General features: G+C 47.1%; 1 protein-coding gene across 2 annotated transcripts in view; it reads left to right on the forward strand.

The window, feature by feature from the left end:
- Positions 1-5,451: 5,451 nt before the first annotated feature.
- Tmem154 (transmembrane protein 154) overlaps positions 5,452-12,642 on the forward strand; it is a 38,389-nt gene continuing 31,198 nt past the window's right edge. Inside the window, exon 1 of one of the 2 annotated variants that reach the window (XM_051198936.1) lies at positions 5,452-5,782. In XM_051198936.1, the coding sequence (XP_051054893.1) occupies positions 5,719-5,782 (64 nt within the window). In that variant the 5' untranslated portion in view covers positions 5,452-5,718. The remainder of the gene's footprint in view (positions 5,783-12,642) is intronic. The other variant, XM_051198935.1, reaches the window with a different exon arrangement.

Raw genomic sequence — 12,642 nt, forward strand, 5'->3', positions numbered from 1 at the left:
CCAAAGCTCCCTTCAGCAAAGGCAAAGGGGGAAAGTATGGGTGCTATTCACTTCCTACTTGTTGAAAACACACAAACAAACCAACCAACCAAAAAACAAAAACGAAAACACTTTTTTTTTTTTCCCAGTGACTAAAAATGAAACTCTAGAGCAGGTTTCTCAGATTTATTTTTAGTATATAAAACCCCTTCACCATCATTAAACATGCAGCTCTGGACTGCCCTGGGGAGATTGTCACTCAGCAGTTCCAGGGTGTATGTAGCCCAGGACTGAACTTTGATAAGTTACCCAAAATAACTCTGATGTAGGTGTCCTCCCTAGAAGCCCACTTTTTAAAAATGCTATCATAAAAGGAAGTTTATTCACTTACTCTTTTGTCCTGAAGTGTTGAGGACAGACTGGAGAAGACAGAGGGACATCAACTTTTAGGTAGTCCTTCCAGATACTGCCCAAGAGCCCCTTGGACCCCAGATCTGTACTCTGTTCTACATGCCGGCTTCCCCCTTAACCCCATTCACAGCCCTCTCCCTTTCATTTTGTGGCAGCCAGGCTGTCATCTCTGCCTTGGAAGATGTTGTCCTGGAAGAGGCAAGGGCTGAGGTCTGTGGCCGGGGTGGGGGGGTGGGGGGGGTGAGGGGGGTGGGGTGGGGTGGGGGGGAGTCCCCGTATCATCAGGGAGCTGCTAAAGATCTTGGTTTCTGTTTGAATAGATAGTGTCTGGGCACGGAACAGCCCCACAGATACTCATCTCAAAGCTTTCCTTCCTTCTCAGTGTTTGACAGACATGGGCATGCAACGAGCTAGGGGGAGCAACAGTGAGCTGGGGGAGCAACAGCAAGCAGTGCCTTCCATTGTTCCTTTGTGACCCTGGGTGCTGGAACTCCTGGCCCTTGGTGACAGCAGTGTTACCACTGTTGGTCCTGGGCCTGAGACCCTTCTGGACATTCCAGAGATTGGGGCCTGCCTGCAGGTTCTCTAGCCCCTGATAGCCCTTTATCCTTTTATAAACTGTTCTCTCCTGTTAGCTTGCTGTGCCCAAATTCTGAACCCCCAAATCACCAAGACACCCATTCTTATGCAAAAGCAAAGAGTCTTTTATTATTTAACAAGTTAACTATATTAATTCAAGCCCTCCATCTGTTCAACATGGCAGGTGGAGTGAGAGGGACCTGAAGGGACCTCGAGGCAAGGAATTTATTGGGTTGAGCAAGGGGAGTGTATAGGCATCCACAACAGTCTCAGGACTAGTGCCCTTCTGGGCTTAGGCGACCTGTCTTGTGTTGATTGGTCAACTGGTTGCTCTGTAGGCCACTGTTACTATAAAGCACATCCAGAGCCCACCAGCTAACTTCTGAATGGTTCCTTGCCACATGGAGAGTATCTGACCTCCTAGTGACTGGGGCAGGTCCTGCAAGGCAAGGTCAGAAGGCCAGAAAGTCAGCAACAAGTGCTGAGACAGAAGCTTACATCTTGCTGGGTCTCTTCTGCAGCCTGTCATGGCTGATAAAGCAGGGAAGCTGGGTGAGGGTCTGGTCCCTTCAAGCTCACTGCTTCTAATGGTGTGAGAATAATCATGCACCATGCAGTACAGTGTCAAGGTGCTGGGTGCACATTTGATGCCTTCAAGGTCTTTAGACAGGGAAGAAGGTGTGCACATGCCCACACAACTGGTCCAAACTGCCTTCAGAACCAAGTCAAAGCCACTATAACTCTTGTGGGTGCTTGCTTAGCTGTGAAACTGCACTCCTTGACACTGTTTCTGTCCCCCCCCCCCAGCTCAGCACACACTCTTCTTGAAAGCAACAATGGCAAGAGCACTCCAGGCCCCAGTGTTGTAGCCCTGGGACTCAGCACAGGAAGGCACTTGGTAGTAGATTCCCCAACTGAATCTAAGCAGCCTGGGTCATAGACTACAAGAGGGGGGAAGTGCTTACAGCCATCAACCCATTTGTCACAGCTGTTGGTTTAGAACCAATCACAGTTGTGGAGGCTTGTGTTTTGGATCAATCATAGCCCCCCCACGCACACACCCACCCCATCATAGTAGTCCCTCTACCAGGGGAAGAACTTCCCCTCTGGCCAAGGTGGAAATGGTCCAGGAGGCTTAGATCTCTGTGGAATGTTCAAGATCACTGGTGCTAGCAAGCTAGAAAGGATAGTCCAGTTGGCTGTAAAACCTATAGCCCGTTTGTTTGCTCAGGGCATCAGGGCAGCTTAGATGGCAAGAAAGAGTTCAGTACCTGCTAATTAGAGTATCAAAGTGTCCCCATCCATGTCTGCTTCCTCGTAGAAAATAAGCGCGTTGGAAGGAATGCTTGTTGACAGCAAGTAACAGCAGTTTTAACAGTTGTAAACAATGCTTCAATAATACTTAACACTTGCCCGACTGCAACTCTGCACACTGGGATTTATTCTCCTCTTGCTGCTCCAGCCGTTACATTACTCCCACCTGCTCTCTCGGGCATGCCTTTGGTTCCTGGGGCTGTTGCTCCCCCCCCCCCTGCATTCATGCTGCCTTCAAGAGGATTTGCAGTCTCTACTGCTGTCAGTATTCTCCTCTGCAGGCCTGCTCCCACTTAGTAAGTACCAAGGAGCTGCCAACCCCTTCTCTGGAGACAGAAAAATGTTCTGGAAAGCTTGCAGCAGTGCCTGTGTGGGTGTTTTGGAGTGTGAGAACACTGTAGAAGTATGTGAGTGTGCATGGGGTGATCATAGTAAAGCAAATACACAAATGGCAATGCCTGATCATATGTGCAAAAGCACTTGAACTCTGGACCTGCAGCAGCCTGGGAAACTTCCCTCTTGTCTCCAGCAATCAATTCAGAAGACAGCCTGCTATAAAGAAACATTGCAGGAAGGTCACTATCTGACAGAGACAGATATTTATGCCATTGTCTGATTCTGGAGAAGCCAAGGGCAGACTGTTCACCAGTTGCTGAAAACAACAACCTGAACTTGCTGAAGTTTCTGTGGCCAACAGCCTTCCACGGAGCCTGCCTGCAGCCTCTCACTTGATACGCTGGGATGCTTTCCTACAGCCCCAGCCTGTCTAAAGGTTTCTGCCAAAGATAGTAGCCAGCTCCCTTGCTAGAATAAGCTTGGAATTAATTGGCCACTGTTTGTTCTTGTTTGCTCTATTCCATGGTGTACAGGAATGTGTGTGGAGAGAGAGTTTTGAGTGCATTTATGAGGATGGGGGGGGGGAGTGTGTACAAGCATGGGTACACCTGTGTGTGGTGTATGCACCACTGTGTATATGCATGAGTGTGTGAGGTAGTGTTGCATGTGTGTAACACTACATGAAAGTCTGTGTGTGTGTGTGTGTGTGTGTGTGTGTGTGTGTGTGTGTGTACCTGGGTTTGTTGGCAAGAACACAGTTTGGGCAGAAGGGGACTATGGACAGAAAGCTGGCATTCACAGTGAGAGCTTCTCCGTTGAGTCCTTGAGCTTCCTCAGCCCCTGTGGCCCATGGAGTTGAAGTGAGGACACAGACAGAAAGCAATGGTCGTGGCAGGGAGCCGCTTCTGTAGATTGAATGGATGGCTGGAAAATCCACACTCTCAGCGAAAGGAAGTCAACTGCCTTAAAACAAAGCTAGAAGCTGTCTCACATCTGTAACCTCTTGAGCCTGTGAGGCCTCAGGGCATGTCCTGGACACCCCTGATCCTTTTCTTCTCATTGTTCCACAGCCATCTACAGGCACCTGTGGACCTGCCAGTCACAAAGAGCAGTGCCTCAGGGTGAGGACCGAGGCCCTGATTTCCTGCCAAGAGTGTACCAGAATTTAATCTGAGGCCCTGGCAGTCGCTTTCCAAAATTAACGGTTGGTGAAATGAGAACAAACAGAGGTAAATAGCCCTTTTCCTGCCACAGTCCCTGGTGATTTTAGCTGCAGTGGGTAGGTCTCTGGGTGTTACCACTTTCTGATCAATAACGGTAATTTTCTTTCCCTGAGAGCCACTGCACCACCATGAAGGTCTTAGTGAGCACAGGGGTCAAAGGAAAATGACAGGCTGTGGTCTTGCCTGCTGTTGCTCAACTTTCTAACAGAGTGAAGGACCCTCACTGCTCAGAACTGACACACAGCAGGCTTATGGATACTAAACTGTGTGCCCATGCCTGGGGTTCAGTGGGAGATCTGACTGGAAGGAATCGGACAAATAGCCTTGCCCTTGTCAAATGTGTGCCTCAGCCCAAGAGCCAAAGCTGTGTTTAAGAGGAGGATGACAATGACAAAATGAAGCTCAGAACTCCCAGGCCCCAGGCCTTCTTGTTTGCAGGTGTGTGTCACAGCTGAAGAAAAGCTCACTCCCACAGGAAGGACTGCCACCCAAACTGTCTTGGAGCCAGGGGCCTAGTGACTGTCCGTGAGAGGGTGATGACTAGCTCCTACTTTGCTGCTTTCAGATACGTCATCCGGTCCTGAACACATCTATTTTCTTTTGCATTGTTCCCAATGGCGAGAGAGTAGTGTGTCCAGAGTGGCTCTGTCACTTTAAGACATTCTGTAAGTCCGCGAACACACTGGTTGTCATGTGAATCACCACTATTTATGTAGACATGAACTGAGGTCAACACTGGGAAGCAGTGGGCCAAAGAACACTGTGTCAGGGCTGAGGAACCCCAGTCACTTGATATGCTTACACCTAGCGGCTCACCTGGGACAGCACGGGGAGAAGGGTGACATTCCTCTTTAGAGGAGTCTGATGCTGGCCTCTTTGCTTACCTGTTTCTAAGCGCTACAACAAAAGTAATACGGAAACTAATTAGTAATGTGCATAGGTGCCAATCCAGTCAAGGGGAGGGCATTCTAGCCACTCCAATATGTAGAAGACCCTCCCTCCTTTATTGTTTCCACCGGGTAGGATTTCTGGACTTATCTTAATCCTATTCAATCCTGTTTTTCTGGTTAACATCCCTATAGAAACAAATTGTCATGTAAAGGAAAGGTCAGGAGATACAGGTCCACTTTCCACCTGCATGTTCAGAGTTTTCCTTGCAAAGATACTTCTCCCAGGGAAGGAAGGTGCAGTATTGTCCATAGGTCCAAATAGGGCCTCTGGGAAGCAGGCACTGGAGGGCTGATGCAGAGGAATGAGCCTGGCTGGCTGTCCAGCAATGGACTGGCAGTTTTTTTGCTGCCTGGACAGCTTGCACTGTCTGTCTCAACAGTCACTGAGCACAAGAAGTTGTTTAAATGTAAAATTAGGTTTACTTAATATGAAGTTCACTTCACATGAGACTCAGTCCAGTGCACAGCAGATAATGTGGCCAAATCAGCTAGACAGCGCTGATTTGAGACAACACCATCAGCACTGAGTTCAGGGCAGCGCTATCCAAGGCTCTCTGGACAGCTCCAGAGATCCGCTAGAGAGCTGTGCAAACTTGCCAAGTCAGAGTGCGTGTGTGGTTCAGGCCCCCTCCTGATGCTGAATGACACCTGAGCAACGGACTCAGTTTCTCAGGGATAGAAAGGTGGAGGCCCATGCTCCCGAAGGCTAGGGAGGTGCTAACTGAATCAGTGCTGGACGAGCAGCTCCTCTGTTGCAACCCTTGCCAGTCTGACAGGCTCCTGCAGAGTTACATCACTTCCTAAAAATCAGGCAAACACCTCTCCTTCAAGTGAGCACCGACCCAAAGGAGCAGGAAACAGGAAATGTGCGCGTCGGAGGGAGGCCGGGGTTCCGCAGCATCCTGAGCGAGAGCGAGCCAGCTGAGATGACCGCGCTGTGCATTGCCCTGGTCTTGGCCCTGGGACTCGCATTCGGTCGTTCAGACCAGGGTAAGCGACCTCCAGCTGGGAACAAGGATAGAAGCCTGTAGGTGCCCGCGGCTACGGGGCTCTTTCGGGGAGGGTCCCACCCAGAAAACCTAATCCCTTCGGTGAAACTTAAAAGCGAAGAAAACTAAAATTGTCTTTGAAAGGGCAGGACCGAAGGATGGGTCTTGCTTTCCTCGCAGTCTCTCACTTGTTCTAAACCCCCGGCTATCTTTGCCTTTTATGATCCCTATAATTAATCAGCTTTACTGGCATATTAAGAAAACCATAAACTTTTTGGCAGTTCCTGGAAAAGAATTTTCCAGTCTGCTAAAAGACAGAAGTAATGATTTCACTTTAATAGCTGAGAACTCTGCCAATTCCAAAAACTTCTTGGGGGGGAAACAACTAGGCTATGGAGCTGTACTCTTGGAAAGGATTTGAAAAAAGATGTAAATGGGAAATGAGTTACTAGGCATCCATTTTTCCACTCTCTAACATCCAGATAATTCTTTGATCTGGTTTTCTTTGATCTTGGTAACCCAGTGTTATTAATGAACACTTGCTTTAAAGGCTAACATGATTACAGGCAGCCAAGGTATTGGGAGAGACAGTACTACATCTCAATACTTGAGGCTGAGCAGCCGTTGACTGGCTCTCTTGGCAGTTGCTACAACAAGCAAACACTCTCAGTTGCCTCTGAAGGTTCTGTTGACTTGCCCTTTGTAGATGCACTTGCATCCATGGTTTCTGGGAATAGATAGATAATGCCTGCTTCTAGGGAAGGGCTGTATCTAAAGCAGAAAGAAAATGTGCCATTGTTATTTAGATAGGATGGTGACATCGGGCACTGATGACACAGAGCAAGGCTTCCACGCCTCTCCCAGCCTCTCAGGCTCTCTTGCAGGGCACTCTTTACGTGGTGTGCCCACATGTCTGACATAGCATGTGAAAAGTGTATGTGTTACTTTCAAAGTGAGATGGGAAGTGCATCCTTGTTTTGTGCACTGGGCTTTGGAGCTGGGAGGAAGTGGAAGGAGCCGTGAGCGTATGCAGGAAAAATCTTCTTTCATTTATCTTTGACTCTCCTAAGCTCTGTCAGAGCTTAGAATACACTAGGAACTCAGTAATTGTTAATAAATATTAAAGCCATCCCTGGAGTGGCGATGAGGCTGATCTTCAACAATCACGGAGCCCTGAAAGCAGGTGGTACAAAGGAAAGTCAGAAGTTCGAGGTGAAAGCATGGATACATGGCTGTGTGCAGAGAGCATCTCCATCTCCATAAGCCACCATGATGCTTGAGCCCTGCCTGCATCCCCAGTGTCTAAAAGATGTAAAATCACTATTTGCACACAGCGGCATACTAAAGGCTGCATGCTTGGACATTAGTCAAGGGAAAGGCTATTCCACACTAAAGCTTAGATTTTAAAGCAATCAGTGCATACCCCTTTGAACCAGTGGTGCTTAAGAATATGAGTTAGATTACAGGTTTTTTTTTTAATGTCTTTAGTTACTAAAAAATAGCCTGGTTCAGAATTGAGAACGATCTCAAGTGAAATAATCCCTTAGGAAAGAAGCAGGAGGCAAGTAGGGAAACAGCTTTCCTTGGATTTTGAACAAATCAATGAGCATAGTTGAGATGAACTCTGGGCAGCACATCTCAGCCAGCGTGGAGTCTTCTGCAAGCCTGTGTATAGGAAGGCCAAGCTTTGTGGTCCCTGTATATTAGTAACAGAATTGTATCTGTTTGCCTTGACCAGGACCTGTCCCCAGGAAAAGAACAGTGAGAGCTGCTGTTTAATGTGGGCTGCTGTAAAGGAAGTAGAGCTGAGGCAGATGCAGAGTGAGCAGAGAAGCTGGGGGCCAGCAGGGTTAAGAGCAGAAGAGCAGAATGCTAGAGCCAATAGGTGACAGGCTTTGGGGTGTGGGAACCAGGAGAAAAAGAATTGTCCCTGCACAGTGAGACCTGACCCCAGAGTCACAATAGTCTTGGGGGATCTAAAACTACAAGGAAACAAAAGCAAGGGAAGTGGGTAGAGGAGAGGGAGAAAACAGAAGAAAAGATAAATACTGGTGGTGTGTGCCTGTGATCCCAGCAGGGAGGCCCAGAAGGACTGGGCTCGGTGTTTAATTGGACCCTATAGAGAGAGACCCAGCCTCAACAACAATAACAACAAAAACAACAGCAAACCGAACCAAACAACAGGGGACAGGGCTTAAAAGTGTCTACAGTTCCAAGTTCCAGGAAACTGTGACAGAGAGGGCCTTTGGGGATGAGTTCAGTTCTGTGAAGACACAATACGCCCTGTGCTTGGCCAGCCTGGTGCAGTTTGCACCACCCTTACTCAAACACTGGTCACCATGTGGAGAAACAGGAACTATGCAGGGCAGTCTGCAGCTTAACCCGCCCACTGAGCTTTTGGTTTTAGTGATCATTATTTGCATTTCTAGAAAGTCTAATATATAATTTTAAGCTTGATTATTTACCCCTCCTTATTTACCCCTACTTATGTGTGCTATTATCTACTGGATGGTTTTCTTCTAACACAGTCTAACATAGACTGACTCTTGCTGCTTGCTGGACTGTTGACTTCCCGGTCATGAGGGAAATCTTGAGGGCACTGAGGACAGCCCGACATGCAGGGAATGGCTCACCTATTATTTAACACCAGATTCTCTCTGTCAACCTCTAACACCTGGAAAGTACAACATCTTCTTCTATGCTACACACTAGGAATGAGGCCATGGCTGGTTTGAGCTTAGAGGAAGTTCTGACTGGACCTCACACTTTACCTGAGCCACGGGACAGGCAGACAGTAGGACTCAGTCTCTGACCATTGCACGGGGAGGGTGTCAACACCTCTGGAAACATGTAAGCCATCAAAGCAGAATGGACAGTGATGCCAGTCGATAACCAGGAGTAATCACAGGGACAGGGAGATGGCCAGTGAGAAAGATAGAGACTACTAAACCAGGCTGAAGATCTGAGGAGGCCTGGCTTCCACAGGGTTGGAGTTGTCCCAGCTGACACTGAGTGTGGAGTATTGTTATCCACAAGACACCCTTTGGGTTGTGGCCCTGTGTTATAGCTTTAACTTTTGACACAGTTATTGGATAGGCATCCTTAAAAGCATTGTGTGGTCTCTTATATCCCTGGAACCCAAGTCTTTGATGCATTCCTCATAACCAGATAGGCATTGGGTTGTCATTTTCTCCATAATCTTGTGTGTTTATAGTTTTTAAATTTGTTTTGTTTTATGAAATAGAGTCTGCCTCTGTAGCTCAGGTTAGCATGAACTCACAGTCCTCTTACCTCAACTTTCTTAGCACTGGGATTACCAGTGACGTCAGCCCTTCCAGACATCATATCCTTGCTTTCCTTAGATTTCTTTACACATTTAAAGGCAGCTTCTCTTGTTTCATCTGGTATTTCTAGCTATTGCCCACTGGGAACATTTTCTTAAATGGATCAGGTTGCTGGAGAGAGGAGCTTTTCTGTGCAGCCATCCTGAAGGAAGTATTCTTACTCTGTCATCTAGAGGGCTTATTCCAGGTCACTCAGGAATGCGCAGCCAACAACGTTGACTGTGCCATTTGTAAATCTAGGAGAGAGAAAGAAAATCTAATGTCCATCCACAGAAGAAGGGGGAAATAGAACTTTGTAGTTTTAGAATTAGAGTCACAGAGCGAGCTTGATGACGAGCTACTAGTATCAAGCTGGATCAGCCTCAAAATAACGATGGCCAGAAACAAGAGATTAATATGCACAAAATCAACAGTTCTAGCTTCTTGGGAGCTGAGGTTTGAACCATGAAATCTGAGACCAGCCTGGGTAGCACAGATCCTTAACTCGATATTATTATTCAAAGGATCATGGTGTTTATCTCAAGTTTCTGAAGTGCCCCAAACTATGCTATGCATGGCTTAGATAGAGCTGTAGATGTATGGATACACTCTATGTAGTGTGGATGCACAGTAGCTTTTAAGTGCTTTCTTTTGGGAGTAAGGGATAGAAATTATATCAAGTGTGGCCATGCCTATCTTACTGAGCTTTCTGTCATTTAATAAAATATCCAAGGAAGGGCTAAGAATATAGCCTAGCACATGTGAGGTCCTAGGTTCAAACCTCAGTACCAACCAACCGACCAATAAACAAAAAGGCACAAAAACCAAAACAAACAAATGAACAAAACAAAATTAAAATAAGAAGAAATAAATTCCTAAGGAAGAAAGTTTTATTTTAGGTCATGGTTTGAGTCCATGGTCAGTTGGCCCATGTTGCCTTGGGGCCTGTGGTGGGGAGGTACATGATGGTAAGGGGTCTGTGGGACAGCTGGGAAGCAGAGATGGGAAGGGGACTGGGTCCCAGTATCTCCTTCAAGGCCATGCCTCCAGTGACCTAATACAGGTTCCACCACCAGGTAATAGTGCCACACCTGGCAACCAAGCCTTCAACACAAGGGCCTTGGGGAGACATTCTAGAGCTACATGATAACAGTATCTGTAGTACTATTTTCTTCAGGTGAAAGGGATAACAAAGGGCTGAACGACAGGTCAGAAGTTAAGAGCTCTGTTTTGTTTTGTTTTTGAGACAGGGTTTCTCTGAGTACTTCCATCTGCCCTGGGAACTCCCTCTATAGATCAGGCTGGCCTTGAACTCAGAGATCTACAAGCTTCTGCCTCCTGAGTGCTGCGGTTAAAGCCTTGTGCCACCAAGCCCCAAAAGAGCTCTCACTGTTCTTGCAACTGTTCTGGCAGAGAACTAGAGTTTGGATTCCAACACTCTGTGCATGCACGTGTGAAGGTCAGAGGTCAATGTTGGGAGTCTTTCTCTATCACTCTCTGCCTTATCTTTTGAGACAGGATCTCCAGTTGAACCTGGAGCTTGACATTTCAGTTAGGCTGGCTCACCATTGAGTCTCCGGGGCCCACCTGTGTCCCCCACATCACTGAGGTTACAGACGCACAAGCTTTCATGCAAGGCTTTTACATGGCTGCTGGAAATCCAAACTCAGATTTCCATGCTTGCTCGGTTCCATGTTTGCACAGCTCCATGCTTGCCCAGCTCCATGCTTGCCCAGCTCCATGCTTGCACAGCTCCATGCTTGCACAGCTCCATGTTTGCCCAGCTCCATGTTTGCACAGCTCCATGCTTGCACAGCTCCATGTTTGCTCAGCTCCATGCTTGCTCAGCTCCATGCTTGCACAGCTCCATGCTTGCTCAGCTCCATGCTTGCTCAGCTCCATGCTTGCTCAGCTCCATGCTTGCTCAGCTCCATGCTTTTGCACAGCTCCATGCTTGCACAGCTCCATGCTTGCCCAGCTCCATGCTTGCACAGCTCCATGCTTGCACAGCTCCATGTTTGCCCAGCTCCATGTTTGCACAGCTCCATGCTTACACAGCTCCATGTTTGCTCAGCTCCATGCTTGCTCAGCTCCATGCTTGCACAGCTCCATGCTTGCACAGCTCCATGCTTGCACAGCTTCATGCTTCCACAACAAGCAGTTCACCATGGAGCCATGTCACTAGCCCTGAGATTGTTGACTTAGTGTTAGCTATCTTTGTGAGGCAAGATCTTGCTGTGTAGCCAAGGCTGGCCTCAAACTAACAATCCTCCTGCCTCAAATTCCCAACTGTTGAGATTATAGGTATGCAGCACTACATTTGGCTAAGATTTAGGCTATAGTTACATTTTGGCATAGGATTAGGAAATTGGATAAGCTAAAAATAATATTGAGTACATGCTTACAACATATACACACATACAACCTAACAATCCCAGTTCTAATGTGTGAGAGTTTCCATTTTACATCCTCAACTCAGAACAGTCATTGCCTCCTCCACCTCTGCATTGGATAGAACAAGCCTTTGTACTCACCTTTTTCTTGAAGCAGAATCAACTTTGGACCCAGAAAATTTGCGTTAAAGATTTTTAGACAGGACAGTGGTTACTAGCATTTCAACAGGAAACTTCTGTAAGAATGACACTGGGGTACAGGTTCCAGAGACACTGGCCTTCAATTTAGTGGAAGTTGGTTTGAAAACTTGAAATAAAGTGTATGGACCATAAGACAAATGAGAAACTAACTCTGCCTCAGTTGGTGAGGACAACACAGACATAATGCCTGGGAAATGAAGGCAGGTAGAGGAAGAGAGCCTCTAGGGCTGATCTCTGTTTTTTGTCTCGTTTGCTTTTTGAGACAGTCTCTCTTGTACCCCAGGCAGGCCTCCAGCTCACTATGTAGCAAAGGGTGACTTTGAACTCTCGATTCTCCAGCCCCCACCTTCTCAGTGCTGGGTTTACAGGTATGCTCCAGCATGTTTAGTTTCATACACTGCTGGGCTGGAACTGAGGGCTTCATTCTGCCAAACCCAGGCCCCATCTCTGCTCTGCTTCTTTAAAACAGAAGCAGTAGCTCCCTCTCAGCTTTAGAATTTCTCTGTTTTGTGTGAATTATTCCCCTCTGCCTTATTCCTGCTTCTTCACCCCATTGTGAGTTTCAGAAATCAGATCCCAGTGGTTGCCATGTTTTGCCCACAGGTCTTTTTGGTGCCATGATACCACTGACTGATTTGCTTCAAAGTTAACTTACTCTTTCTAAAAAAATTATGCTTGTTTGCTTATTAATTTATGAATAATGTTGCCAGATTTAGAAAATAATGATCGGAGAGAACCAATTAAATGTACCTTAGACATCATAGCCCAGAGGTTATTACATAGACTAGACTGGTATCAAACTTGAGATTTCCCTGCCTCAGCTTCCTGGGTGTTAGGGCTGCAGACGTGTGCCACCATGTCCAAGCAGGAGTTTTGTATTCTGTCCTATGTAATGTGAATATCCTTAAAGACTTGGCAAGTGCTACAAGCTATAATGACATTCT

The sequence above is a fragment of the Phodopus roborovskii genome, unplaced genomic scaffold (genome assembly GCF_943737965.1).
Source record: "Phodopus roborovskii unplaced genomic scaffold, PHOROB, whole genome shotgun sequence".
Taxonomy (NCBI): domain Eukaryota; kingdom Metazoa; phylum Chordata; class Mammalia; order Rodentia; family Cricetidae; genus Phodopus; species Phodopus roborovskii.